Source organism: Emys orbicularis, chromosome 3 (assembly GCF_028017835.1).
Source record: "Emys orbicularis isolate rEmyOrb1 chromosome 3, rEmyOrb1.hap1, whole genome shotgun sequence".
Classification (NCBI taxonomy): Eukaryota; Metazoa; Chordata; order Testudines; family Emydidae; genus Emys; species Emys orbicularis.
In genome coordinates, this window is record NC_088685.1 from 211,132,401 (window position 1) to 211,157,371 (window position 24,971).

The 24,971-nt window shown below is 46.4% G+C and overlaps 1 protein-coding gene across 1 annotated transcript in view; it reads left to right on the top strand.

Annotated features, from left to right (window-relative positions):
• Positions 1-24,971, top strand: part of SLC24A3 (solute carrier family 24 member 3) — a 127,082-nt gene that overhangs the window by 35,921 nt on the left and 66,190 nt on the right. Inside the window, exons 3-4 of the mRNA XM_065401305.1 lie at positions 3,676-3,760; positions 6,259-6,362. Of these exons, the coding sequence (XP_065257377.1) occupies positions 3,676-3,760; positions 6,259-6,362 (189 nt within the window). The remainder of the gene's footprint in view (positions 1-3,675; positions 3,761-6,258; positions 6,363-24,971) is intronic.

The window sequence follows — 24,971 nt, forward strand, 5'->3', positions numbered from 1 at the left end:
TGGATTCAAAATTCAACAGATATGCAGCAGTCTCCTTATATGTGCAGGCACTCGGCAGATGGATGGATATCTGTGCTCCTCCTGCTTGGCTAAGATCTTATTACTTTTGCTACCTTAGTCCCCACCCCAGCCAGCTTCTCTGCTCCACCCACCTGGTGTCTTGTCTTTTAAACGATGAGATCTTTGGGGCAGGGCCTTTCATTTTCTATGTTTTACAGCACCTAGCATTGGGAGCCCTTAGCTCGCTGGCATGCACATGCTACTGCAATATGAATGTATAATAACAATAATAATTAATGGTAAAAATTCTGCTGAGTGCATGTCACATTGCAGACTTCAGTTTAAAACACTGGACCAGATCCTCAGCTGATATAAATTAGGAGCTATAGTTGATTTACATTAGCTGAGGCTCTGATCCCTTATTTGGATTTCAGACCTCCCTGCAAGATTCTAATTCCATTTTAAATTGTACAGCAGCAGGGAAAGCTGCTCTCACACATTTCAAGCAATTGCAAAGGAAACTATCCCCATTTGGCTCAGGCCAGCAGGATGAAATTTTAGAAGATAAGGAGTATTTCCCAGCCTGAATAAACACAGAAAGATAATTATTTGTTGAGCGTGGGCCATATGTTTGAAGTGTCTTCAAGTCTTTCCCAAAGCCAATTCCATGCAACGAAATCTGTGCTGCAGGTAGAAAATACAGATTGGTTTTGCCACTTCGAGATCTTTGTCAATTAGGAAAGACACCTGCAGATCTCCTCTGATGGTAGAACCACAATTATCCATCTTCCTGAAAACGGAGCTGCTCCTGAGCTGGGAGAGGAGGTGTGGGAGGTTAGTTGCAATATCATTTCTATCTGACAGCTCTGATGGTAGCTGATTCCTAAACTGTACTGGTGTTTCTGGTTCATCAGAATACAGCACAGCAAAAACCATTTGGATGATCAAAGGGGTGACTGGGCAACTGATCCATGCCAGAGATATAGTTGTGGTGCAGAGAAGAGGGAGTGTTGTTTAACAAGTATTAGATAAATGTGATCATACTGCAGACCATAGCAATGTGATATAGGTTAACAATACATGTTAACCATGATTATCCAAAGATGCCTTAACTCTCTCAAAAACATGAGGGTTGTTTTTTTTTCAACATATTTGTTCTCAGCCCAAAGGTGACCTTTTGGGGACACAAAGTCCTTTCTTTCCAACGACATCAAGCTGTTCTCGAGTTCTGTGACGATGAAAGAAATACATGTTCCTCTTTTCAGAGTTGCTCCAACTTTTTTTTTTTTGTGTGGTCTTAATCTGAAATGGCTTTTCTTTAAAACTTCAAAGTTGCACGGACATAGCCTTCAGTGTTAGCATTCAGATGTTCATGGGAAAGAGGCCCAGCTAACCTGGGAAGGGTCTCCATTGCCTTTTCTCCTGGCGCCCTTGTCTGCCTTTTTCAGACTAAAGGGGAAATAGTTTGATCACACTTTTGGATAACATCTGGGGCTGGATTCTGCTGCCCTTCCTCACACAAAGTAATCGTCTGCTCCACAAGAAGTCCCATTGAAATCAATAGGACAGCTTTGAGAGCCGGGGATTATTCAATGTCACTAAAGGTGACAGATGTGCAGCCCTATCGGATGATGTGGTATGCTTTGTATATTTTTAGTAGCTTCTCTCACTTGTTAACTTGCAAAACTTTGTCATTGGAAAGAGGTCTCGCTGTCATTCAGTCACATTAGGGAAGTCCTATTGCCTAAGGGCTTGTAAGCACTTGGAAATCAACATTCCACAATAGTTCCTCATGTGGACATGCTTATTCCAGAATAAGAATGGCTTTTTCCGGTTTAGTTCCATCAGCACTGGAAGTGTATTAATATTAGGGTTATAATAGCATATACAGGCCCCAACTGATAGCACCGTGGAATAGATTTTTACTTCCTTTTCCACATCTTTGGACTACCCAGTTTGTCGTGGCCATTTGAATACATTGCCTCAGATTTCTCTGCTAGGGAAGCCACTGTTATAATAATCTGTCTTTAGGAAGTACAAACTCAAGCATATCCCTTGACTGATTATCCCTCCTCCGAAGGCATCAGCGGGGTGCAGGCTGTATGTTATACGATGAGTGAATCTGTGTTTCCACTGAGCCTGGTGCAGAAGAAACTAGCCCTTTGGGAGATCTGCCTTTGTTCCTAGATACGTCTTTCACAATATTTTTAGTCCTGGTTAGAACACTTTCAGAAAAGCTTTTGTTTAATCAATTTGTCACACGTTATTATGATAATATAACACTTTTAAGCTTTCTGCCTCCAATGGAGGCCAGACTCTGCCCACACACCTCCTCTTCCATTGCCCCCCTATAACATATATGAAAGACTGTATAATTAGCATGTGAGGGGGCAGAGTTAAGGGTATCTGGTGTCCTTGTGAGAAAATGAAGCTGTGATTGGACTGTTAATTGAGGATTCGATTGCTTGTTCTGCATTTTTTGCAAAGTGAATTAACTCTCTACCGTATCTTTGCATATACATAGTTTGATGAGGTAAATATTTATGAAGAACCCTCGGAGATTCTTGTGGTAAAAGTACAATGCGCGATGGGATTTTTTTCAGGTTTCAGTGGGAATTAATGGAAGATAGAGGAAGTGTTTAGATCGCCTGTCTGCATGCTTGCTCTTGGTTGTTTTAAACGACGAGTGCTGTCTGGAAAGCGTTTCTTCACATTCCACTGCCCCTCATTCCACTGATGACCCATACCCAGGCGCTGCAGCTTACGTGTTTGGGTCTGTTTTGTGTAGAAACAAAGTAGCAATTTGCAGGCGTACTAGAGGGGGGTTGTTTTCTAGCTTCTTCGCATAAAACAATGGGCGGTGCCAGCTGGGCCTGTTAGTTTTAGTAGTTTGGTCCCATTTACTGAACTGTAGCTCGTACCGATGGAATGGTGGGACTGCACAAAGCATATAGTAAATAGTTAACGAAGCAGATATTTGGAAAAGGTTTATACCAATGAAATCTGTATACAGTAGTGAGTGCTTTTCCTCTCAGGAAATAATGTTTTAAATAAGATCAGCCCCCATATGTCTAGGGCTATGAAGGCTAGAAGTGGGCTTTTGGGTTTCTTACAGCTAAAACAAATTTGGTAAGTATGGGTATTTTAAGAGAATGCCAGTCCTTGATTATCAGTGGAGATTATGTTAGCTGTGCTGGGTAAATCCCATACAGCGAAGTTAGCACCTTGGGTCTGGGGTACTCACACCCTTACATACTCCCCAGAGCACATGGGCAAGAACTTGGCTCCATCCCCCAGCCCCCACCATGTACTGGCCAGACTAGGTGAGACAGCGTGTGCATGGAGACAGGAAAGGAATTGTGACTCAGAGGGGTGTCATCATGCCTTCTGGGGTGGAGCAGCTAATATACCTTGCCCTGCATGGGGCAGTGCCCAAAGGAACAATCTAGCCCTCTGTCAATTGAAATCAGAAGGCACAACCATCTTGCTTTTTTAGACTGAGAATGCAATATTTCCCCCTGGTAACTAATGCCTCTCTGTCCTGTTGGTTCGTCCCTTCTTTCTATTTAAGCATATAAGCAATTTCCTGCTCAGACAGACAACTTCACTTTTTCAGTTGAATTTCTTCTCACGTGCCAGTGTTATAATCATGGACTTCATTTTGTTTCTCTGCAGCGCCTGCAGCTTAGTGAAGACGTGGCTGGGGCAACTTTCATGGCAGCTGGAAGCTCCGCTCCTGAGTTGTTTACATCTGTTATAGGTAACTAACTAACCAGCCATTTCTTCTTTAAACAGTTTTTAAAGGCATTAAGTACAGCTGGAATTGCCAAATGATATTAAGAGTTGTAATAAGTCTTAACCTGTTCTCTCATGGATGCATGGAAGATTAATTGTGATAAATCCTTATTAAGTCTAGGAGCTATATGTATAAATCTCCCGGTGTGGATGAAAGAACAAACTCCTGAATTTCTGTTTTTATGTACAGTGTGCGTCACCGAGCATAATCCAGGCTCTGTGCACCGTGAATAGATTAACACGCCACTAAAGTGTACCTACACACACAATGGCCATGCTTTGCGTCCATTACAGATGACTAAGCACAGTTTGAGAATGGGCCAGTCCCATCTACACTGCAAGACAGAACCATGTTTTTAACTGTGTTGAGGGGCTACATAGCTCGATTACAGTGTAGATGGAAATTTTAGTGCTGATCAGGGGGGTTTTATGTTTGGTCTTGTTTTGGATGAGAGGCTGGAGCCCAGGGGTATAGCTGTGTGCACTGGAGATCTATGCAAGCAGTTCTCCCGCATGTCCAACCAGCCCCTCTTCCTCTTCCAAGAACGTGGTGAGAAATTCCCGACCCTCTCTGTGACGGATACAAGGGCATGCCGTGAGGGCTAGTGGAGACTGCTGGCTTGTGAAGTTGTGGATTCAAAAGCTTCATAGGGAGAGATTAGTTGAGAGCTTTAAAAAATTGTCCTTCATCCCACCAGAAGGCTCAGTTTAGGAGAGAAGGATGCGTAGCCATATTGCTTAAGGCACTGCAGGAAGGTGCTCAGATACTACCTTGATGAGCACAATATAGAACAGAGGAATGGAGGGGCTCCCTCACAGCAGCACTCAGCTCATGGGGGGGCAGAATAGGGGGCTATCCTATTGCAGCAATGCTCAAGAGTGAGGGGCTTCTTTCTTCTACACAATTGGTTCAGAATCAGCAGAGCCTGCTAGTTTCAACCACGTTTCACCACTGTTGTTGTTAGCACAGTCCTAGCAGTGGTTCCTTTGACCAGTGGGGACATGGATTTTGGTCTGAGAATCATGCTATAAACTACCTGGGTTGAGGGAAGTGCCTAGCCCTGTTTATACCCATCTGTGGAGCAAGAGAGTAATTAACCACTGGCGCAACTTACCAAGGGTTGTGGCAGATTCTCCGTCACTGGAAATATTTTAATCAAGATTGGATGTTTTTCTAAAAGATCTGCTCTCATTCAACCACAACTATTGGACTTGAAACTGAAATTCATTCAGGGAAGTTCTACGGCCTGCATTGTACAGGAGGTCAGACTACACGATCACAGTGATCCCTTCTGGACTTAAAATCTATAAACCTAAAATTGACCAAAACGGGGACCGTGTTATAGTAAAAAGGTCAGCATTGTAAGCTGGTTTCAACATGATTTGGCTGTACAGGTGGGACCATGTTCCAACATGGTCAGGTCACTACTTTGTTATAACAAAGTCCCCGGTTTGGTAGAATGAGCCCCTTGTGTAGCATGGTTCTGAGGGGGAAAAATCCCAGGCCACAATGGTCAGGGAAACTCTTCTAGACCCCTGCTAGCAACAGCTGAATTTCAACAGACTTGTAGCTAGCAGGTGCCCTTGGGGTTTTTTTTTTTATTCTCTGACATTTATTTCTATAGTACCCATTACTGTAGCACTTTTGATAACATTCTCACTAATCCTATCAAAGAGCCAGATTCTGCCTCCTTATTCACCCTTTTACTTTCCTCCACAAGTTGTCCTATTAAATTTGAGTCAAAGTGGCAGAATCAGGCAAATGACTAAGATCCAGGTACAGTAGAACCTCAGAGTTACGAACACCAGAGTTACATACTGACCGGTCAACCGCACGCCTCATTTGGAACTGGAAGTATGCAATCAGGCAGCAGCAGAGACCAAAAAAAAAAAACGCAAAGACAGTACAGTACTGTGTGAAACGTAAACTACACCTCTACCCCGATATAACGCTGTCCTCGGGAGCCAAAAAATCTTACTGCGTTATAGGTGAAACCGCGTTATATCAAACTTGCTTTGATCCGCCGGAGTGCGCAGCCCCGCCCTTCCGGAGCGCTGCTTTACCGCGTTATATCTGAATTCATGTTCTATTGGTTCATGTTATATCGGGGTAGAGGTGTATTACAAAAATAATGGGAACGTTTAAAAAAAAGATTTGACAAGGTAAGGAAACTGTTCCTTTGCTTGTTTCATTTAAATTAAGATGGTTAAAAGCAGCATTTTTCTTCTGCATAGTAAAGTTTCAAAGCTGTATTAAGTCATTATTCAGTTGTTGTAAACTTTTGAAAGAATCACCATAACATTTGTTCAGAGTTATGAACATTTCAGAGTTACGAACAACCTCCATTCCCGAGGTGTTCGGAACTCTGAAGTTCTACCGTATACAGCAAAGGGGTGCAGTTTTTTGGAGTCGGATCCCTGTTCTTTTCGATTTACTCTGTTTGCCTTGAACTTGTTTTTCAGGTGTTTTTATCACAAAAGGAGATGTAGGAGTCGGAACCATTGTTGGCTCTGCCGTATTCAACATTCTCTGTATAATCGGTGTGTGTGGCCTTTTCGCAGGACAGGTAAGAGCAGCTAACGAGGTCTACAAGGCTCTCAGTTCCACTGGCTCTCCATATATCCCAGCAAAATACCAGTGCAAGGCAGCAGCTCATGCAGACTGAGGTTTCCGTTCATGGGGGAGCTATGGGTGTGCGAAATACAAGGGAGCTTTATTTAATTGGGGGTCTGAAGACAGCTTTGAGGACACCAGCCACAGCGTGGAAGGGAACAGCGTGAAATACTGCTGCCGAAGTAGCTGGTTCAGAAATAAATGGGGGAGAAGGGAGGAAAAGCTACATTTTCTGGAAGTTTTGAGTCTCGACTTTACTGGAAGGAGCAGCAGGTCTGAAGACCATTCCCCAGCATCATATAAAAAGAAAAAAAGAAATAGGGTGCAAGCGAGACATACTTTAGTGCTTGAGCTTGTGCTAGTTGAACTCAATGACCCAAAGAAATATGCCATCCTTCCCTTCTTCCCTGTTTTCACTCTTACTTTACATTCTTCCCCCACTTCCCCTTCATTTAGTGCAGGCTAATTGAGGCTTCTGTCACCAGCCGAGACATGACCGAATTAGTAGCCAGTAAGGCCTTTGAGGTTTGGTTGCAGATAACTTTTGTGTTTCTCACCATTTCGTACAAAGATATTGATAACCACATCCTGGGCGCTAAAGCCTAGTTGCTAAAACAAATCTGAAGTTATAGAAGGAATGCAACAAATGATATGAAAATATCTTACAAACAACATCCTATAAGCAACTGCACGTCAGCTGTATTGGCATCTTAGACGACAGCTGCAAACACTGGGAATGTTTATGGCAGAGAGGACAGGGCTTTATCAGCAGTGAGACCTTGCCTATGGAATGCAATCCTACCAGAAATGAATGAGCCCAGATCTCACCTCTTTCAGATCAGAGGGGAAGAAACGTCTCTTCCCACAGCAACAAGAACACAATGGCCTGGCAACACCACACTCCAGTTAAATAAATAATGATTTAAAAGAATGACTTATTTTTCTCATACAATCAGACCTTATAATCGAAGGGTGGAAAGGAAAACACCATCGGGCCAGATCCTCAACTGGTGTAAATCGCCATGTCTCTGTCGAAGTCCATGGAGCTAGGCTGTTTTATACCAGCTAAGGACCTGGCCATATAGTCTTGACAGAGTTTTCTTCTGTTTTGTCCCACGAAGGATGGTGGTGGCTGCACTATAAAAACCTAGACAGATTCAATTCAGACTTTATGAAACAGGTTTCAGATCATTAAGGGGGATGGAAATATTTTATATAGGTCAACCCTGTGATTTCCTCCGCCAGGAGCAGCGGGGATGGGGAGCCGCTGGAGGTGAGCGCCCCCCATCCAGCACCCCGAGACCTCTTCCACACCCCAAGCCCCTGCCCCAAGCCCCCTCCCAGACCCAAACTCCCTCCCAGAGCCTGTGCCCTGCAGCCCCTCCCATGCCCCTGCCCTGCACTCCAAACCCCTCCCTCTGAGTTAACTGGCATTTTAAATGTACCGGCACCCCCCATTCCCCCAGCATGCCGGTTAAAAAAGCTTTTACTGTATATTGCTCCAGGCATAGGCGCTGACTTCTGCTCATGCCAGTGGGTGATCAACTCCCCTCTGCCCCCGGCCCCACCCCGACTCCACCCTGACCTGCCCCCTCCTGCCCCTGACCTGCCCCATTCCAACCCCTTCCCCAAAGTCCCCGCCCCAACTCTGCCCCCTCCCTGCCCCTATTCTGACTCCTTCCCCAAATCCCAGCCCTGGCCCCACCTCCTCCCCTGAGCGTGCAACGTTCCCACTCCTCCCCCCTCCCTCCCAGAGCTTGCTACACTGCCAAACAGCTGTTTGGCGGCGGCAAGTGCTGGGAGGTAGGCGGAGGAGCAGGGATGTGGCGCACTCAGGGGAGGAGGTGGAGGAGTGGGTGAGTTGGGGCGGGGGGGGGGAGCTTGGCTGCCAGTGGGTGCAGAGCCCCCACTAATTTTTCCCCATGGGTGCTCCAGCCCCGGAACACCCACGTAGTCAGCGCCTATGGCTCCAGGTCAGTGCTGCAGGGCCAAGGAAAAAATAGTATGTGATCATGTAATTAAAAACTGTATTATAATGAATACTCACAGAGGCTACAAATTTAAGTTTGCGCAGGCAAGTTGAATTCTGACATTTCCTAGCTTTTGGGTGCTTGGCTTTGCAACCTTAATGTTCTTTTAATGTAGCTTTTGGGGTGTAATATGTATTTAAATGCACCCATATAAAGCTCTGGGCATCATTGAAAAGGGGTGCCATCAACTCTTGGTATTATTTCTTGAATGCTTTTTGCATGTCAGACTACCTATGGTTTCCTGAGTTATCCATCCGAACTTAAAGTAATTACATTGTGAGATTTGAGTTCCTGTCTGAATTAGACAGGTGATTGATTCTGTGTAATTAAATATCTGAGTATTGGAGTTTGCAGAAATGCCAAATATTTTCATATTCTTTAAGGTAGTCTTTGAAATGTCACTGTATGATCCTGTCTATAAATGGGAAGTGAAGAACAATAGTGCAGGCAATACAAGGCAATGGGTCAATTAACTCTGAAAGACCAGACAGGGAGAAGGGGATTGGATACCTGGATCAGTACGAGAAAGTGAGCAGGCAGTTTGAGTTTTCACCAGAAAGTTTGGAATTCAGCTTTTATCATTTTTTCAAGATGAAACTGGATATTTTCACTATTAGGAACATTTCATGGCTAAGCTGTAGATGGATTCCCTGAAGGAACGTGCAGTTTAAAGCTCGCTATGTGTGCTCAGTGTTTAAGTGGCACCATTGTAATTCGTACTGTGAAAGCCCATATGATTCAGGCCAATTATTAATTACCAAAGCTTTCCCAGGGCATTGAGCAATGTTCCCTGGAGGTGTTCTCTTTTAATCAGCAGGAATTTTTCTCAGTCAGGTTGCCATGAACAACATTCGAACAGATGGAGATTAACTGTGCAACACGATGACCTAGGAACAACCAAATATTTCTTCTCCCTCTATTTCCTGGCATTGTTGTCCAGCAGTCTGAAACCTGCTCCGAAAACACAACCACAAACCAGAATTCTAGATGAAAAGAAGTTGGGAAGTCCAGAAAAAATTGAAAATATTTTGGAAGCCCCATAGATATTTTTTTTAAAAGACATATCTTAGAACCAAAAAGTTCTGTCTCAACTCTCCTCCACCCTCCTACACCGGATACATTTCAGAAGTTCAGGAGGGACTTGGCTGCACTAAATTATTGTGTGTGTGGTCTAATGACTACAGTCCTAGGAGTGTGGAGCTCTACTTGTTCCTTTAAAGGTGTTTAGGGGCCTAACTCCCCTTGATTTCAATGGAAGCAGGGCTGGCTCTAACTTTTTTGCCGCCCCAGGCAAAAAAGAAGAGCGCCGCCCTGCCGTACCCCCCCCCCCCCGCGAGCGCCGCCGAAATCCCCGCCCCCCCCAGCACCACGCCACCCGAAGCTCCGCCCCCCCCAGCGCCGCGCCGCCCGAAGCCCTGCCCCCCTGAGCACCGCCTGAAGCCCCCGGCCCCCCTCCGAGCACCGCGCCGCCCGAAGGCCCGCCCCTCCGAGCACCACGCCGCCCGAAGCCCCCGCCCTCCCTTCGAGCGCCGCCCGAAGCCCCCGCCCCCCCTCCAAGCACCGCGCCGCCCGAAGCCCCGCCCCCCCGAGCACTGCCCAAAGCCCCCGCCCCCCCTCCGAGCACCGCGCCACCCAAAGCCCCGCCCCACCAAGCACCACACCGCCTGAAGCCCCCGCCCCCCCTCCAAGCGCCACGCCGCCCGAAGCCCCGCCCCCCGGAGCACCACGCCGCCCGAAGCCCCCGCCCCCCCTCCGAGCGCCGCGCCGCCGAATAAAAATAAATAAATAAATAAATAATCGAGCGCCGCCCTGCCCCAAGGTGTCACCCCAAGCACGTGCTTGGTCGGCTGGTGCCTGGAGCCGGCCCTGAATGGAAGTTAAGTGTAACACCGAGAGACCCCAGTCATTGGTGGGCAGGATTGAACCTGGGACCTCTGGAGCTAAATGCATGAGCTAAAAGCCACAGGGCCCTTAGGGAAGGCTGTAGCAGACTCATTAATCGCTAAGTGGTCTCGGTGGCACTAGATGGGACAGAGCACCAAACCCAAGCGGTATGTGGGTTACATACTTCCCATAGCTGAGGAAGCGCACCCCAAGCTTCAGAGACTTTCCAGTTGAAATCCAGGATGAGCCCCCACTTGTAACACCGACAGACCCCTATCGTCAACAGGCGAGATCAAACCTGGGACCTCTGAAGCTTAGTGCATGAGCCTCTACCGCATAAAAGCCACGTGGCCCTTTGCTAAGGCTGTAGCAGACTCATTAATCTCTCTCTAAGTGGTCTCGGTGCCATCAGACGGGACAGAGCACCACACCCAAGCGACGTGTCGGTTACATAAGCACCTTAAACGTTAGACCTTTAACCTTTGTTTGCTTAAGTTTTTTCATCTGTAAGAGAGCAGGTATAACCATACTTACTGTAACAGGGTAGCTGGCCCCTTAAATGAAATTGGGCTCAGCTCTCCTTTCCCCATCCAGGTGCTGAGCCAATTAAGAAGGTGGGGCAGTGCCTGGGGGTGCTATCTGAGGCCTGGTGAGAAAGAGTGTTAGAGCAGACTGAGTCAGTCAGGAAATGTCAGCTCCTAGAGAGAGAAGGGGGTTCCTGGGGGAGGTCTGAAAGCAGGGGAACAGTAAGAGGGATTTGCTGGCTGGCATCCCCGAGCCAGGGCCAGAGGGCTGAAGGCAGGAGGAGCAGCGGCAGAGGGAGATGCCTGCTGGCTCTAAGCCGGAGAGTCAGAGCAGAGGGGGTTCCCTGCTGACTTCCCTTTGCCAGAGAGCTGGACTCTAGAGGAACCATGACAGGCTCCCAGCGGAGAGGCTGTGCGAGCTCCTGCTGGTAAGAGCGGGGTTGTGCCCCAGAAGGAAGGGCTGGGGGTGGCGAAAGATGCCGGGATGGTGAGATTGAAGCTGGGTTTTAAAGAGTACAAGTCCCGGGGGATATGGACTATGTTTGGGGACTTTTGCTTATGGATTGTTTGCGCTAAGTGTTAGTTAATAAACTCTGTTGATGGATTGGAAGATAAGTTCATATGGAGGTAGCAAGGACCCAAAAGGGAAACTGAAGTGAGGGGCCACTTGCAGGGTGGCCCTGAGGCTACTTGTTTACATTTAGTTCATGAAGCAATTCTGACCATTACCTTCCAAAGCGCTTTGAAATCCTCAGATGAAAGGGACTGTAGCAAAGCGAACTATTATTTCCAGTTCATGAGAACTTGGGAGTAGAATGTCAGTGGATGGGTTTTTGAAAAGTGCTCAGCTTTGGCATAACTCTGCTTCCATTGAAGTTAGGGAGAGTTTGACCGTCCCCTAAATGGGAGCAGAGTTAATCCAACACTGAATGCTTTGAAAAAACCCCACTAGCTTTTTGCAAGGCTTTGTAAATTTGACCAAGGATACTGATTCTGTTTCTGCTGAAGAACACAGTATTGTGTGGTAAACATGGCCAAAATTAAGAGTTTTCCCAGATTTGTCCAATAATGAAATGGTTGCCATTTTCGCTGTATATTCTCAGAGATCTTCTGAAACAGACGATGTGTATCGGAAGAAAAGGAGAGTAGACTTTTGGTTTTGACATTGTAGCACACAAATCTCAGATGCCTCTTCGCATGGCTTATGTTCAGTGAGGGAAACGGAACTTTACAAGGCAGCTTTTCTATGCCAATTTCAGTCCCACAATGTTCAAGTGAGCTTCAAATTCAGGAATTAACCAACTAACCCATCCCTACTCAACCTTCCTTTCCAACTGTGGCTGTTAGGAATAGCCAGTATGGACATAGGGTTTAACTATCCTCTCTGGTCATGCTGTCTACCTCATTATTCTACAATTGCCTCAGTGGGTTAATAGACCCTGTGGGTCTGCGAATTAGGAAAAGCTGATTTAATTTCAGCATTTTGGTTTATTGCACTATTCCCGGTTTCTAGCACCTTTTCCTCTTTACTCTTTTTCCTAGTGAGACTATGTGCATTTAGAAACAACCGTTATTCCAGCTCATTATTGTAACTACTTGAGTGCTACCTCAGTACCAGGCACATCACTTTGAAGAGCCAGCTTTCCATTAGGAATATGTTGTTATGTGTCAGCCTCCCTCTCCCTTGCCTGATAACTTTTCCCTATGTCATTCCATGTAGCATCTAATTTACATTGTACACTCCTTGGGCCAGAGAAGCATGGCCCAGATCCTCAGATGCGGCTGAGGAGCGGTCAGCACGTGTGTGTGTGGGGAGGGGGGGAAATATGCTGATCTTCAATCAATAAAATGCTTTGCATACCTAGCTACAGTAAGTCTGTGCTGCTGCACTGTATAACAAGCTAATAATTCTTGATGAAGTTGAATTCAGGAAGCGAAGTGGTTAATCTTTTCCTTCCTCGGGGATTTAGTCAGCTTCATCTTAGAGGGAGTGATATGGGGGCCTTGAAGGAACTTAGAGGACAGTGGAGAAATTGAAGCAACCAAAAACTAATGACCGATATAAATGGATCAAATCTTTGGCTAGCGTAAATTGGCGTCATGCCATTGACTTCATAATGTTGCTGTGTGACTGTGTATTGCAACCCCTACTGAATCTTTATGCAGTAGCACATGGCAGATCCATGAGACCCAGCCACTTCAGTGCCCTAGATGAAATCAGAACTGGTTTTTAACTATGCAGCAGTCCTTGGGGGAGCAGTTTGTAACGTTGCTAAATGGAAAGAAACTGGAGAGACATTTCCAAGCATAATTCTTTGACTAAGGGATTCTCTGATATGACGGGTTTTGTTTGTTGTGAGGGATGGGGGACGTTATTTAGGACCCACATAAGCAATTCAACAAACAGCTGTATTGTAAATTAAATGAGAATCCTTACATAAAACATACAGGGCTGCTAATCCAGCCACAGAGCAAGAGGCTCTCCTCACATCTCAGGGAAGATGGTTCTTAAGCTAATGGCCCATCTGGGCTCTGGGGTGCCATGACCTAACCTGGATAATTACAGCACTGATGCGGCAACAATTTTGAAATGATCACATAGCTGTTCCCTGTAAGGGTGGTTCCTAGGTCATCATGCTGCACAGTGGGCATAGAAGTGCTCTGGGAGTTATTTTTCTGCACTGTTTTCCAGCAATGGGTGTGTTATTTTATCTTAACTAAAACATAGGTAGGAGCCTATATTATTATGTGTTATTTCTATTGCAGTAGACCAGAACCCTCTTGTGCTTGGAGCTGTACAAACACAGAAATGAATCACAATCCCCACCCCAAGCAGTATATGATCTAAGTAAGCTTGCAGTCTAGGTTTACCAATGAACAGAACATGCTTAGAGAGTGAGAGATACCATACTATGAGCCAGATTCGGGCTGGCTCTTTGAGATGGACAAGTTGGGGAAGGATTCAAGGAGCACTCTTCCCTATACAGGTCAGGCACAAATGCAGCCCCTGATATCTTCTGAGTTCAGGGACTGTTCTGTTGTATTCTCTCTGGGGTTAGCCCTTTGAAATCGCCCGGGCCTCTGGGCAATTGCCCCCTTTGCCCCCCCAGTCGGCGGGCCTGGTCAGGGACCATTGCTTAGTTACATGGTTGTATAATGCCACTGCAGAACAAATCATGAACAATGTGCACCAGACTCCTGCCTTGGCTCCAGGAATGCAGCTCGCACTGCTGGGTAGGGCACTTCTGAGGACAGAGTCTGGCCACACAGCATGAGGTCTTATTTTGATTTCACCCCAGAGAAATGAGTTTATTTTCAGAGGACTGTTTTTATAACTATGACAGTCTGAGTACATTCCCAGCCCCGAAGAAGAGCTCTGTGTAAGCTCGAAAGCTTGTCTCTCTCACCAACAGAAGCTGGTCCAAGAAAAGATCACCTCATTCACCTTGTCTCTCTATTTTTATAACTGCAATAAATGTGGAAAAGAAGTCCAGAATTAGCAAGTCAGTATCACATTTGTCTGTCTTTTCAGAGCTGGAATGAAAGCCATCTAGAAAGAGTTTGTCCAGATGTGTTTATAGGATCTTGTGATTAAAGCGGCTCAAAAAAGTGGTAAAAACATTTAGAAATTTGTTGGTTTTCTTGGGGATTTTTTTATTTTATTTTAATGTCAACAAAGTATTTTGAAAATAAAAAAAAAATGCAGCCAGCTTTTTATCCTTGGGGGGGAAATGGATCGTTGCCAGCCCATTAGTTGAGCACCTTACCTATTACAACAGAAGACCTAGGAATTATCATTATTTCATTAGTAGATCTCAAAGCACTTTATAAAGGAGGTCAGTATCATTACCCCTATTTTACAGATAGGGAAACTGAGGCACGGAGCCATGAAATGATTTACTCAGGATTACCCAGTGGGCCGGTAGCAGAGATGGGACAAGGACCCAGGTTTCTGGAGTCTCAGGCTGTGGTCTAGGCAACACTGCCTTTTATATTTATTTATTATTTGTATTGAAGTAGCTTAGTCATGGTCCCTATTCTGCCCGGAGGCTGCACTTTACTGTAGGGGAAACAGGCTGGTTGTGTTCTCCCCACAGCACACTCCAAAAGCCAGGCCTGACTTCCCATAATGGGAGAAGACTGCGGTAGGGTTCCATGGTACAAAGACAACAAGAAGGTAGTAGGAAGAAATGCTTCACCTAGGAGGGAGCTTTTGGAATTTGAATAGGATAGTAGAATATTCAAATATAATTATTAGTGTAAAATAGCATTCGGGAGTGTGCATCTGACACCCTAAGCCAGTGCAATAATTATACAGACTTCCTTTTGCTTTCTTTATTTATGTATTGAATGTGGATTTTCTAAGGTAGTTCTTAGCTGGGTAGCTAAGACCCCAGTCCCGCAAGTGACTCCATCCAGACACAATCTGGCACTCTCACTTTGGTTTCCATCGCTTACAGAATTAGGGCTTAACAGGCAAGGATAGAATCTCTAGCCTACCCAATTCTTCCTTGTTTTATTATCTCATCATGGCCCTACTAGATAACTGAGCGTTAATGTCACGGGTCCTTTTAAAAAACATTCTTAAACTAAAACTCAGTCACCACTGTAGATGAAAACCATGTTCAATATTGCATTGTGCTCTTTGTTCATTTTTGGCCCATGTCACGGAGTCCCCGGGCGATGCTCTGGAACTGCTCTCCACATAGCCAGTCAAGACTTTGGGGAGCCTCCTCTCCCATGGAGCAGACTGTCTTCAGGGCAAGAAGCTCACACGGCTTCACCTCCTGGGTCTGACCTTGGAGCATTCAGCATATGCCCCTCTGTGCGCTTCCCACAGCGAGTCCGCCCAGGCGGGGTCCTGGGGAAGCCAGAGGATCCTGCACGCACACCCAACTTCGCAGTCAGACGTGACTCTCAGCCAGCCAGTAAAATAGAGGTTTATTAGATGACAGGAACACAGTCTAAAACAGAGCTTGTAGGTACAGAGAACGGGATCCCTCAGCCGGGTCCATTCTGGGGCCCAGCGAGCCAGACAACCCCATCTGCACTCACTCCCCGTCCCCAGCCAGCTCCCAACTGAAACCCCCTCCAGCCCCTCCTTTCTGGCCTTTGTCTCTTTCCCGGGCCAGGAGGTCACCTGATCTCTTTGTTCACCTTTAGCTATCCCCTTGCAAGGGGGGAAGGGCCCTGGCCATTTGTTGCTAGGAGACAGATTGTTGGCCATTTATGCACACTGGAGACTTAAGAAATGCATAGGGGAAACTGAGGCACCCACACAGTATTCAGAGGAAACATTAAGAACAGTCCCACTTCGTCACAGCCCACCAGAAAGAACTAGGTGGACTAGAAATCAGAGCACCTTAAACAAGGTCGGCGACTAAGAAGATTCACTTTGTGGCTCTCATTTTCCAGCAGAGCTGCAATTTTTGAGTTGCAAACACTGAAAGGAGGAGAGATAAATATGAACAAAACTGCTTTCACTGAACACTTTAAAAATCATAAAGACATTTCTATTAATATTAGGCCCTGCCTCCTCCCCTTGCCCCTTTTTAAAACAATACCTACAATTTGAAAATGCAGCTTGTGTACTGATATTTATAGGTGTACAAAGGAAGTGTCATCTCTCCCCGTCTGACCCTAAAATTGGCTGGTTTCTTTTAGACTTCGGGGCAGAAGTGGATCAGAGTACATCAGAGCTAATCAAGTTAGGGTGTGTTCTGAAATGTAAGATATGGTCGCCTCAAAGTGAGTCAGTTTTCTCTTCCAGTGAGTGATGTGACCCATTATAATTTAAGAACAGTGAGAATATTGTACGTAGGGGCAGTGATGGAATTGATCACTGGGAGATGGAGAGGCCCAGGGGGTATAATAATACAAGAACTGGAGCCACGCTTCCTGCTCCCCAAGACCAAACTGACCCCTGGGCGATCACAGGGCTCAGTGCCCATCGCTGGGGGCAGAGGAGGGGAGGGAAGGCTGCCCTACAACACAATCAGGGTTCAGGGCAGAGGCTGGAAGAGGTCTGCGTAGCTCTGTCTGGGGCTTGGACCCCCCGCTCCAGAGCTTCACCCCATCGGGTTCCCCCACACACTCCCCCCAGCGGCTCCTGGTCCCTCCTCAGTCTGGGTGGTTCCATGGCACAGCGACTGTCTGTAGGATCGTGTGCTCTGGGCCCTGCCCGTTGCTGACCCAGCCTAACATGGAGCTGCTGAGTGAGGCCAGGCTGCTGAGCTTCCTCCATGGCTTCTAGGGCGGCCGTGTCTGCAACGTGGAGCTGCTTGAGCACTACAGGCTGCTGATCCAGCAGGGGAGCTCGGGGACAAGGGGGGTGTTTGAGGAGATGATGGTCCCTAGAAGGGGAAGCCCCCGGATTCCTATTCGGTGCGGGGAGCATCTATCTGTGCCACTGGGGATGGGGGTGCCCCCTGTGCGTCACTGGGCCCCTCATGGCCGCAGCACAGAGCGGGCCTGGCCACTGCCTCAGAGACGTTGGGCACAAAATCAGTTTCTAAACGAGAATTTCAGGTGGATCTGACAACCCAGGGAGTCTCAAACATGCTCTTCTCCCCCCCCCCCCCCCCCCCCCGCACCCGCGGTCATATGCTCAGCCCCAGGGCAGAACCCCCCAATCAGCCCTTCCCCTGTGCCCGTTCCTTAAGAAAATTCTGATTGCCCCCTGCTTGGGGGTGGTTTGTGTATATATTGTTCTCACCGAGATGAGCAGTGACATTTCCCCAGGCCTTTTACCCTGTTACCCGAGGGCCAAGTTTTGCACAAGTGACTAGTTTCTGAGCGCCCAACCTGACACACCCGAAAGGGCCTGGATTTCAGCAAATGCTGAGTGCCCCGCACTGAAGATGAGGCCTCTTTGGGCAGCGAAAAACAGACACATCCAAAATCCCTCTGTATGTTGAGGCAAGAGAGAAACTCACTCCCTTGAGTTACCAGACACAATCCCGTGGACTGAAAGAGGATTATGCACCCAGAAACCTTTGTGTTACCTCTTCCCTGGAACCTCTACAATATCACTGAAGTAGTTTGTCACTAACACAGAGAGAGACTGAGTTTGCCCGGACAGCGCTATACCACTCGGGGCTCTAAATAAATTTTCCAAGGGGCCTCCACAGGTTCGATTCATGGTGTCATGGCTCCACAAATGTGCTGGCTAGGCTGCAGGATGGGTATCAGAGAAGCTGTTTCCCTCGTTGTCTCTGTAGCTCAAGGAGCTCGTGTCTATTCCGCTTCAGCTGTAGAGATCTCAAAGTCATGTAGCATTAACACTGTTTATTTATCCGCTGTCTGATTTATTTGTACACTTGTGAGCGAGGGAAAATGAGGAGGAGTGGGAGAAATCTGAGAACATTGTGTGCGGTGAAAGCAGGATATCAATTCCACCCTTAAGACACAAATCAGGCAACATTTCTTGATGATGTTTGTTATACACCAGGACAGAAATGTGAGAGTGGGAGACTTCCCTTTGAGCTGGTGGTGGATTTAATTAGGATCGTTCCTTGATTGTCAGTCACATTTGTAGAGATGTGAAGATGATGCCCCAACCCATAATTCCACCCACACCTTATTTTCAGCCCCACTGTCCTCCACTGTACACTCGACTGTGGACCTGTGCCTCCTTCTTACCTCCTTCGTCCCACCCTCTCCTCATCCTTGGCTGGAGTGGTGTGGAATTTTTGCAAGCACACAGTATTGGTCTACCTCTGCTGGCATTAAAGCCAGTGGGAGTTATACCCATTCGCTTCAATTGGAGCATCTCGTCTGGATTCCCCATCCTGACCTGCAACTTTGCTGTGGTCTTCAGTGCCTGTCTACTGATGTTCCTCAGTATTCACTCAAAATAGAGAAAGCAGCTGTAATAGCATGAGCTACAGACAGCTCACGGTGTTGTCATATGTAGCAGAATTCTTATATTATCATACAACTCGCATTTGTTAACTAGGCACCTAGCAGCTGGGTTCTTGTTACACCACTGTACCCTTCTCCGTAATGAGACAGGAGACTGTTCTGAATGGCATTAGACTCGCAGTTGCAGTCATGTGCTGGAGATTCTACAGTTATCTGGTTGTTCAGCATTGACTTTGTTTTTCTAATTGTGGGTATTTCATAGATTCATAGACTCTCAGGCTAGAAGGGACCATTGTGATCATCTAGTGTGACCTCCTATATAACACAGGCTATAGGAATTGGATTAATTCCTGTTTGAACTAGAGCGTATCTCCTAGAAAAACATCCAGTTTTGATTTTAACATTCCATCTGATTGAGAATCCACCACATCCTTAGGTAAGATTTCCCAATGTTTAATTAACCTCACTGTTAAAAATTTGAATCTTATTTCTAGTCTAAATTTGTCTAGCTTCAGCTTCCAGCTGTTGGATGTCATACCTATTCCTTCAGGGCTCTCTCAGATAACTGTGTTGAACTACCTAATTTGTTAGGGTGGATAAGCAGTGCCTACTTACCCAGAATCTTTCAAACACCCCATTCAGAGGTAGCCTAGTTCATTGCATTAATCTTATTAGTCTGTCTCTCACTAAAACGCCTCAGAACCTAATGGTACATTTTCATTATTGTGTTTAAGAGACAGATGCTGTCAAGTGCCAAAATCAAGTGCATTGGGTCGGCCACATTTCCGCCTCAGTGGCAATCTTTTGTCTGAATAAATAAAATGAATGCTGAGGGTTTTCCATTGTCTGAGCTATTATTAACATATGTTTAACTGAGGAATGCTTCTGAAAAGTTGTAAACTAGATAGTGCTTTGATATATCTGGACATGTGAAAACTTTCCCCATGAAATAGGTGTTATAAATAAAGAAGAGTAAGAAAAGGAACCTGTGAACAGGAATTTAATAACCAGGGGGAATACTGCTTATTGAAGAGATTGGGATTTTGCAATCTAATTTTGTATAGTTTGTTCTTCCATACAGTTAGTCTGCATGCATCTTAATCTTTTAAGCTTTAATTTCACTGTCTTCATGCATTCAGACTGGCCCAGCTATTGACCTCTGTTTTTGTGATTGTATTTATGAGATTCTTTCCCTCTGACTTTTTTATTTTATTTTTTTGTATTGGAAAAGGGTTTATAGACATGGAACAGTAGTTTAAGGATACTGTGCTGTTTTAGTAATATAGGGCAACATTTTGTGTCAGAAGCTGTGGGCCTGATCCTCAGCTAGTATCAGTCGATGTAGCTCTGGGAAAATTAACACAGCTAGACCACTTAACACCAGCTGAGGATCTAGCCCTGAGGATTTTAGTTAAATACAAAATTTGTCCCAAAGCTCAGCACATTGACCTTAATGGAAATATCCAAATAGCTGCACATCTGGCCATATATGCATGAAACCTGATATAAGACTAGAGAGAAGGCAATATTGTTCATTACATACTGTAGCATGGGGGGGGGAATCAAAAAGGGGCCACAGCAGAACATAGAGAGGAAAGGGGGTATCACTAGGGTTTTGGAACAATGGGGCATCATCTGATATAAATACATTGAAACAGGAGCCTGAAAAACAAAGAATCACAGTGTCAAATCACCCAAGCAGTGAGCCCTCAGGGTGAAAGGAGGTGATGCAGCGGCTGCAACTTCCTTTACATGTTGCCCATTAGCTGTACAGAGGTATTGCTGAGTGCTGTGGGACTTTCCATCTCTTACCCATACTGACCTCTTGAAATGGTTGAGCTGTATTTTTCCTCTTTCTTCGCTTTTCTAGAATTGCGTTTTCTCAATATTTCTCCCTTGAGCAGCCCCTCCAAAAGGACATTCACCGACTGCAAATGCAACAGAATCTTTCTGGTGCTGTATTTTCCCAAGAATGCTCCTTTTTCTCAAGATTTTCCCCCAGCAGGTTTGGCGCTGGTGACTTCACAAAGAACAGTTAGACCAAAGGCGAATGATCCGGCAAGTTAGATTTCTCTTCAGCTTCCACTCCCTATGCAACAAGCATTGCAGCCCTGGGAATCAAATATTTATTGATTTCTGACGAAACTGTGCCAGGCAAAAAAAATGTCTTTACCTGGTACCAAAAACTAGTGGAGAAGATGGTTTTCCCAGTTCTATAGGTACAGCACTACGCCCTGCTGCTTTTGTCCCGTCCACTCTAGCACATAGAGAAAACTATGCCAAAGGTGTCCCTGAAATCTGTTCCTTCTAACAGGTTACATCAAGCGTGTTCCTTAAAGAGGAGAATCTCTAAAGGGTTAGATGTGGAGTTTGAATAAGCACTAAAGGAGCTTTTATGCTTATCTGACCCTTCTCGAATTAGAGAGACAAGATGGGTGAGGTAATCTCTCTTATAAAACCAACTTCAGCTGGTGAAAGAGACAAGTTTTCGAGCTCCACAGAGTTGTTCTTCAGGTCTGTGGAGCTCGAAAGCTTGTCTCTCTCACCAACAGAAGGTGGTCCCCCTTGTCCCCCTCTCATCCTGGGAGCAACAGGGCTACAAGAACACTGCAAACATCTTCTCAAATTACCCATACTACTTGAGAACAGCCCCCCTCCCAGTACTTCTGCATGGGCTTACATGCTTTGCTGTGTCAGAGCCTTCGCTTCTAGTTCTAAACTAGAACCACAATGTGAAGGCATGTTCATTCGCTTTAACGGGGGTAGGATCAGGCCCTTCATCCTCTTCTCCTGAGGGTCAAGTCTATTATTTTTGCAATCACACATAGGAACCCTAGTCATGGACCGGGTCCCCATTGTGCTAGGTGCTGTACAAACACAGAACAAAAATACAGGCCCTGCCCTGAGGAGCTTACAATGGAAGTATAAGACCAGAGACAGCAGGTGGCTTAACAAACAGGGAGCACAAGGTAATAATGAGACAATGCTGGTCAGCATGATAGGCAGTGGTCTCACCACACCAGCAGCCTGACCATTAGTTGTCAAGTGTTTTGTAGGCTGCATGGGAGAAGAAGGGTTTGAAGGAGGACAGTGAGGTGGCCTTGCAGATGTTTACAGGGAGCTCCTCTCATGCATAGCAGCTGGCCTGAGAGAAAGTGCGTAGGTACTTACTGAAAAAGTTAACCCATGGACCATGAAGACTGGCACCACTGGCAGAGTGGAGGCAGGAGTCAACGTTTCAGTAGCAGATTACAGATGATTTTGGATAGGGACAGGCCGTGAAAGTTCTGCCATCTTCTCAACCATAAGCCCCTTTATTCAGTTCATCATTTGTTGCCCTAGAACAGTGTTATCAGCCAGGGAGGTCATGAAAGGCAATGGAGGTGGGGGTGGAGTGGCGAGGTGTTGAAAATTTTGTTATGGTCTAAAGCAAAGAAAATGTCCCTCCCCACAAACCCAGACCCTTCAAGGTCAAGTACTCTCTGTCAACCTCTCGAAACACACACTCATAGAATCATAGAATATCAAGGTTGGAAGGGACCTCAGGAGGTCATCTAATCCAACCCCCTGCTCAAAGCAGGACCAATTCCCAACTAAATCATCCCAGCCAGGGCTTTGTCAAGCCAGACCTTAAAAACCTGCTATCAAATCCCCCCTCATTCTTCTCTTCTGGAGACTAAACAATCCCAGTTCCCTCAGCCTCTCCTCATAAGTCATGCGCTCCAGACCCCTAATCATTTTTGTTGCCCTCCGCTGGACTCTTTCCAATTTCTCCACATCCTTCTTGTAGTGTGGGGCCCAAAACTGGACACAGTACTCCAGATGAGGCCTCACCAATGTCGAATAAAGGGGAATGATCACGTCCCTCGATCTGCTGGCAATGCCCCTACTTATACAGCCCAAAATGCCGTTAGCCTTCTTGGCAACAAGAGCACACTGTTGACTCATATTCAGCTTCTCGTCCACTGTGACCCCTAGGTCCTTTTCTGCAGAACTGCTACCTAGCCATTCGGTCCCTAGTCTGTAGCTGTGCATGGGATTCTTCTGTCCTAAGTGCAGGACTCTGCACTTGTCCTTGTTGAACCTCATCAGGTTTCTTTTGGCGCAATCCTCTAATTTGTCTAGGTCCCTCTGTATCCGATCCCTACCCTCTAGTGTATCTACCACCCCTCCTAGTTTAGTGTCATCGGCAAACTTGCTGAGAGTGCAGTCCACACCATCCTCCAGATCATTAATAAAGATATTAAACAAAACCGGCCCCAGGACCGACCCTTGGGGCACTCCGCTTGAAACTGGCTGCCAACTAGACATGGAGCCATTGATCACTACCCGTTGAGCCCGACAATCTAGCCAGCTTTCTATCCATCTTACAGTCCATTCATCCAGCCCATACTTCTTTAACTTGGCAGCAAGAATACTGTGGGAGACGGTATCAAAAGCTTTGCTAAAGTCAAGGAATAACACATCCACTGCTTTCCCCTCATCCACAGAGCCAGTTATCTCATCATAGAAGGCAATTAGGTTAGTCAGGCACGACTTCCCCTTGGTGAATCCATGCTGACTGTTCCTGATCACTTTCCTCTCCTCTAAGTGTTTCATAATTGATTCCTTGAGGACCTGCTCCATGATTTTTCCAGGGACTGAGGTGAGGCTGACTGGCCTGTAGTTCCCCGGATCCTCCTTCTTCCCTTTTTTAAAGATGGGCACTACATTAGCCTTTTTCCAGTCATCCGGGACCTCCCCCGATCGCCATGAGTTTTAAAAAATAATGGCTAATGGCTCTGCAATCTCATCCGCCAACTCCTTTAGCACCCTCGGATGCAGCGCATCCGGCCCCATGGCCTTGTGCACGTCCAGTTTTTCTAAATAGTCCCGCACCACTTCTTTCTCCACAGAGGGCTGGTCACCTTCTCCCCATATTGTGCTGCCCAGTGCAGCAGTCTGGGAGCTGACCTTGTTTGTGAAGACAGAGGCAAAAAAATCATTGAGTACATCATTGTTAGCGTCAAGACACTTTACTCTTACAATAAATGTAAAGGGATCACAAACATTATTGCTTCTAATAAGGGGCCAGCTGCCTGAAAAGATTAGGAAACACTGTCCTTCGCCAACTAGTCTCCCAAATATCGACATCTCTCTGAACTTGTCTGTGAATCCTTCAGAGAATGCATCTTTGATTCAGGAGGCCTCCCTGATACACAGCACAGGGACCTACCTACTGACCTATCTGCCTAAGAACTCCAGGAATTTTAGCTGAAAGGTTGCATTAATCTGAGCAGTTCACTGGGGATTATGACTGTCAGTCGAAGAGGAAAGTATTTTGTTTACCTAGTGATGTTTGGAATTAGCATCCTCCCTGTTTCCATTCTGAGCATGTCACAGAGACAGATTGCTGCCACCCTAGCAGAATACCAAGTGCTGCTTAAAAGAACCGAACGTACACGGAGAAATAATCAACATCAAAGGAGGCATTCTGTGCTGATCATCACATGCAACCCATTGGATTCTACAAAGAATAAAAGGCCAGCAGCAGGCTGAAGGCCTGATCCAAAGCCCATGGAACTTGGTTCATGAACTTGGTTCACACAGTGCAGTTAGTGCAGGTGGGTGCCTTAGTACCATAGAGCTATCTAAAGGACAGCTTGAACAGCTAGATCCCAGGCATACAGCCCACAGGCCTGATTCTCCTCTCATTTACCCCGGTGTAAATCAGGAGGAACACTGTTGAAACCCCTGGAGTTATGCCAGTACAAAACTGGTGTGAGAACAGAATCGGGGCCCCCAGTTCAATGACTGTATCTCTCTAAGGTCCTTATGGCCGCCACCACCGTAGTATCTGAGCATCTCAGAAGCTTTAATGTATTTATCCTCACAGCACCCCAGGAGATAGGGCAGTGCTATTATCCCCACTGCACAGATGGGGAACTGAGGCACAGAGAGACCGAACTGGTTGTTTGGTTTAGTGCTGCTGGTGCTGGTGGCCTGTGATGCACAGAAAGTCAGACTAGATGATCTGGTGGTCCCTTCTGGCCTTAAGCTCCATGACTTTGACAATGGTCTCCAAACAGTGGGGTGTGCCCTCTTAGGGGGCATGGAGGAATGTTTGGGGGGGCACGCAACAGGGCCCGGGCCAGCCCCCACAGAGGGGTGGGGAGGGAGCACCACCCAGCTGCCCCCCTGCCCTGCCCACAACCCGGCCCCAGCCACCGCACCAATCCATCCCCTGCTCCAGCCCAGCTCTGCCCTCGTTCCCTCTCCGCC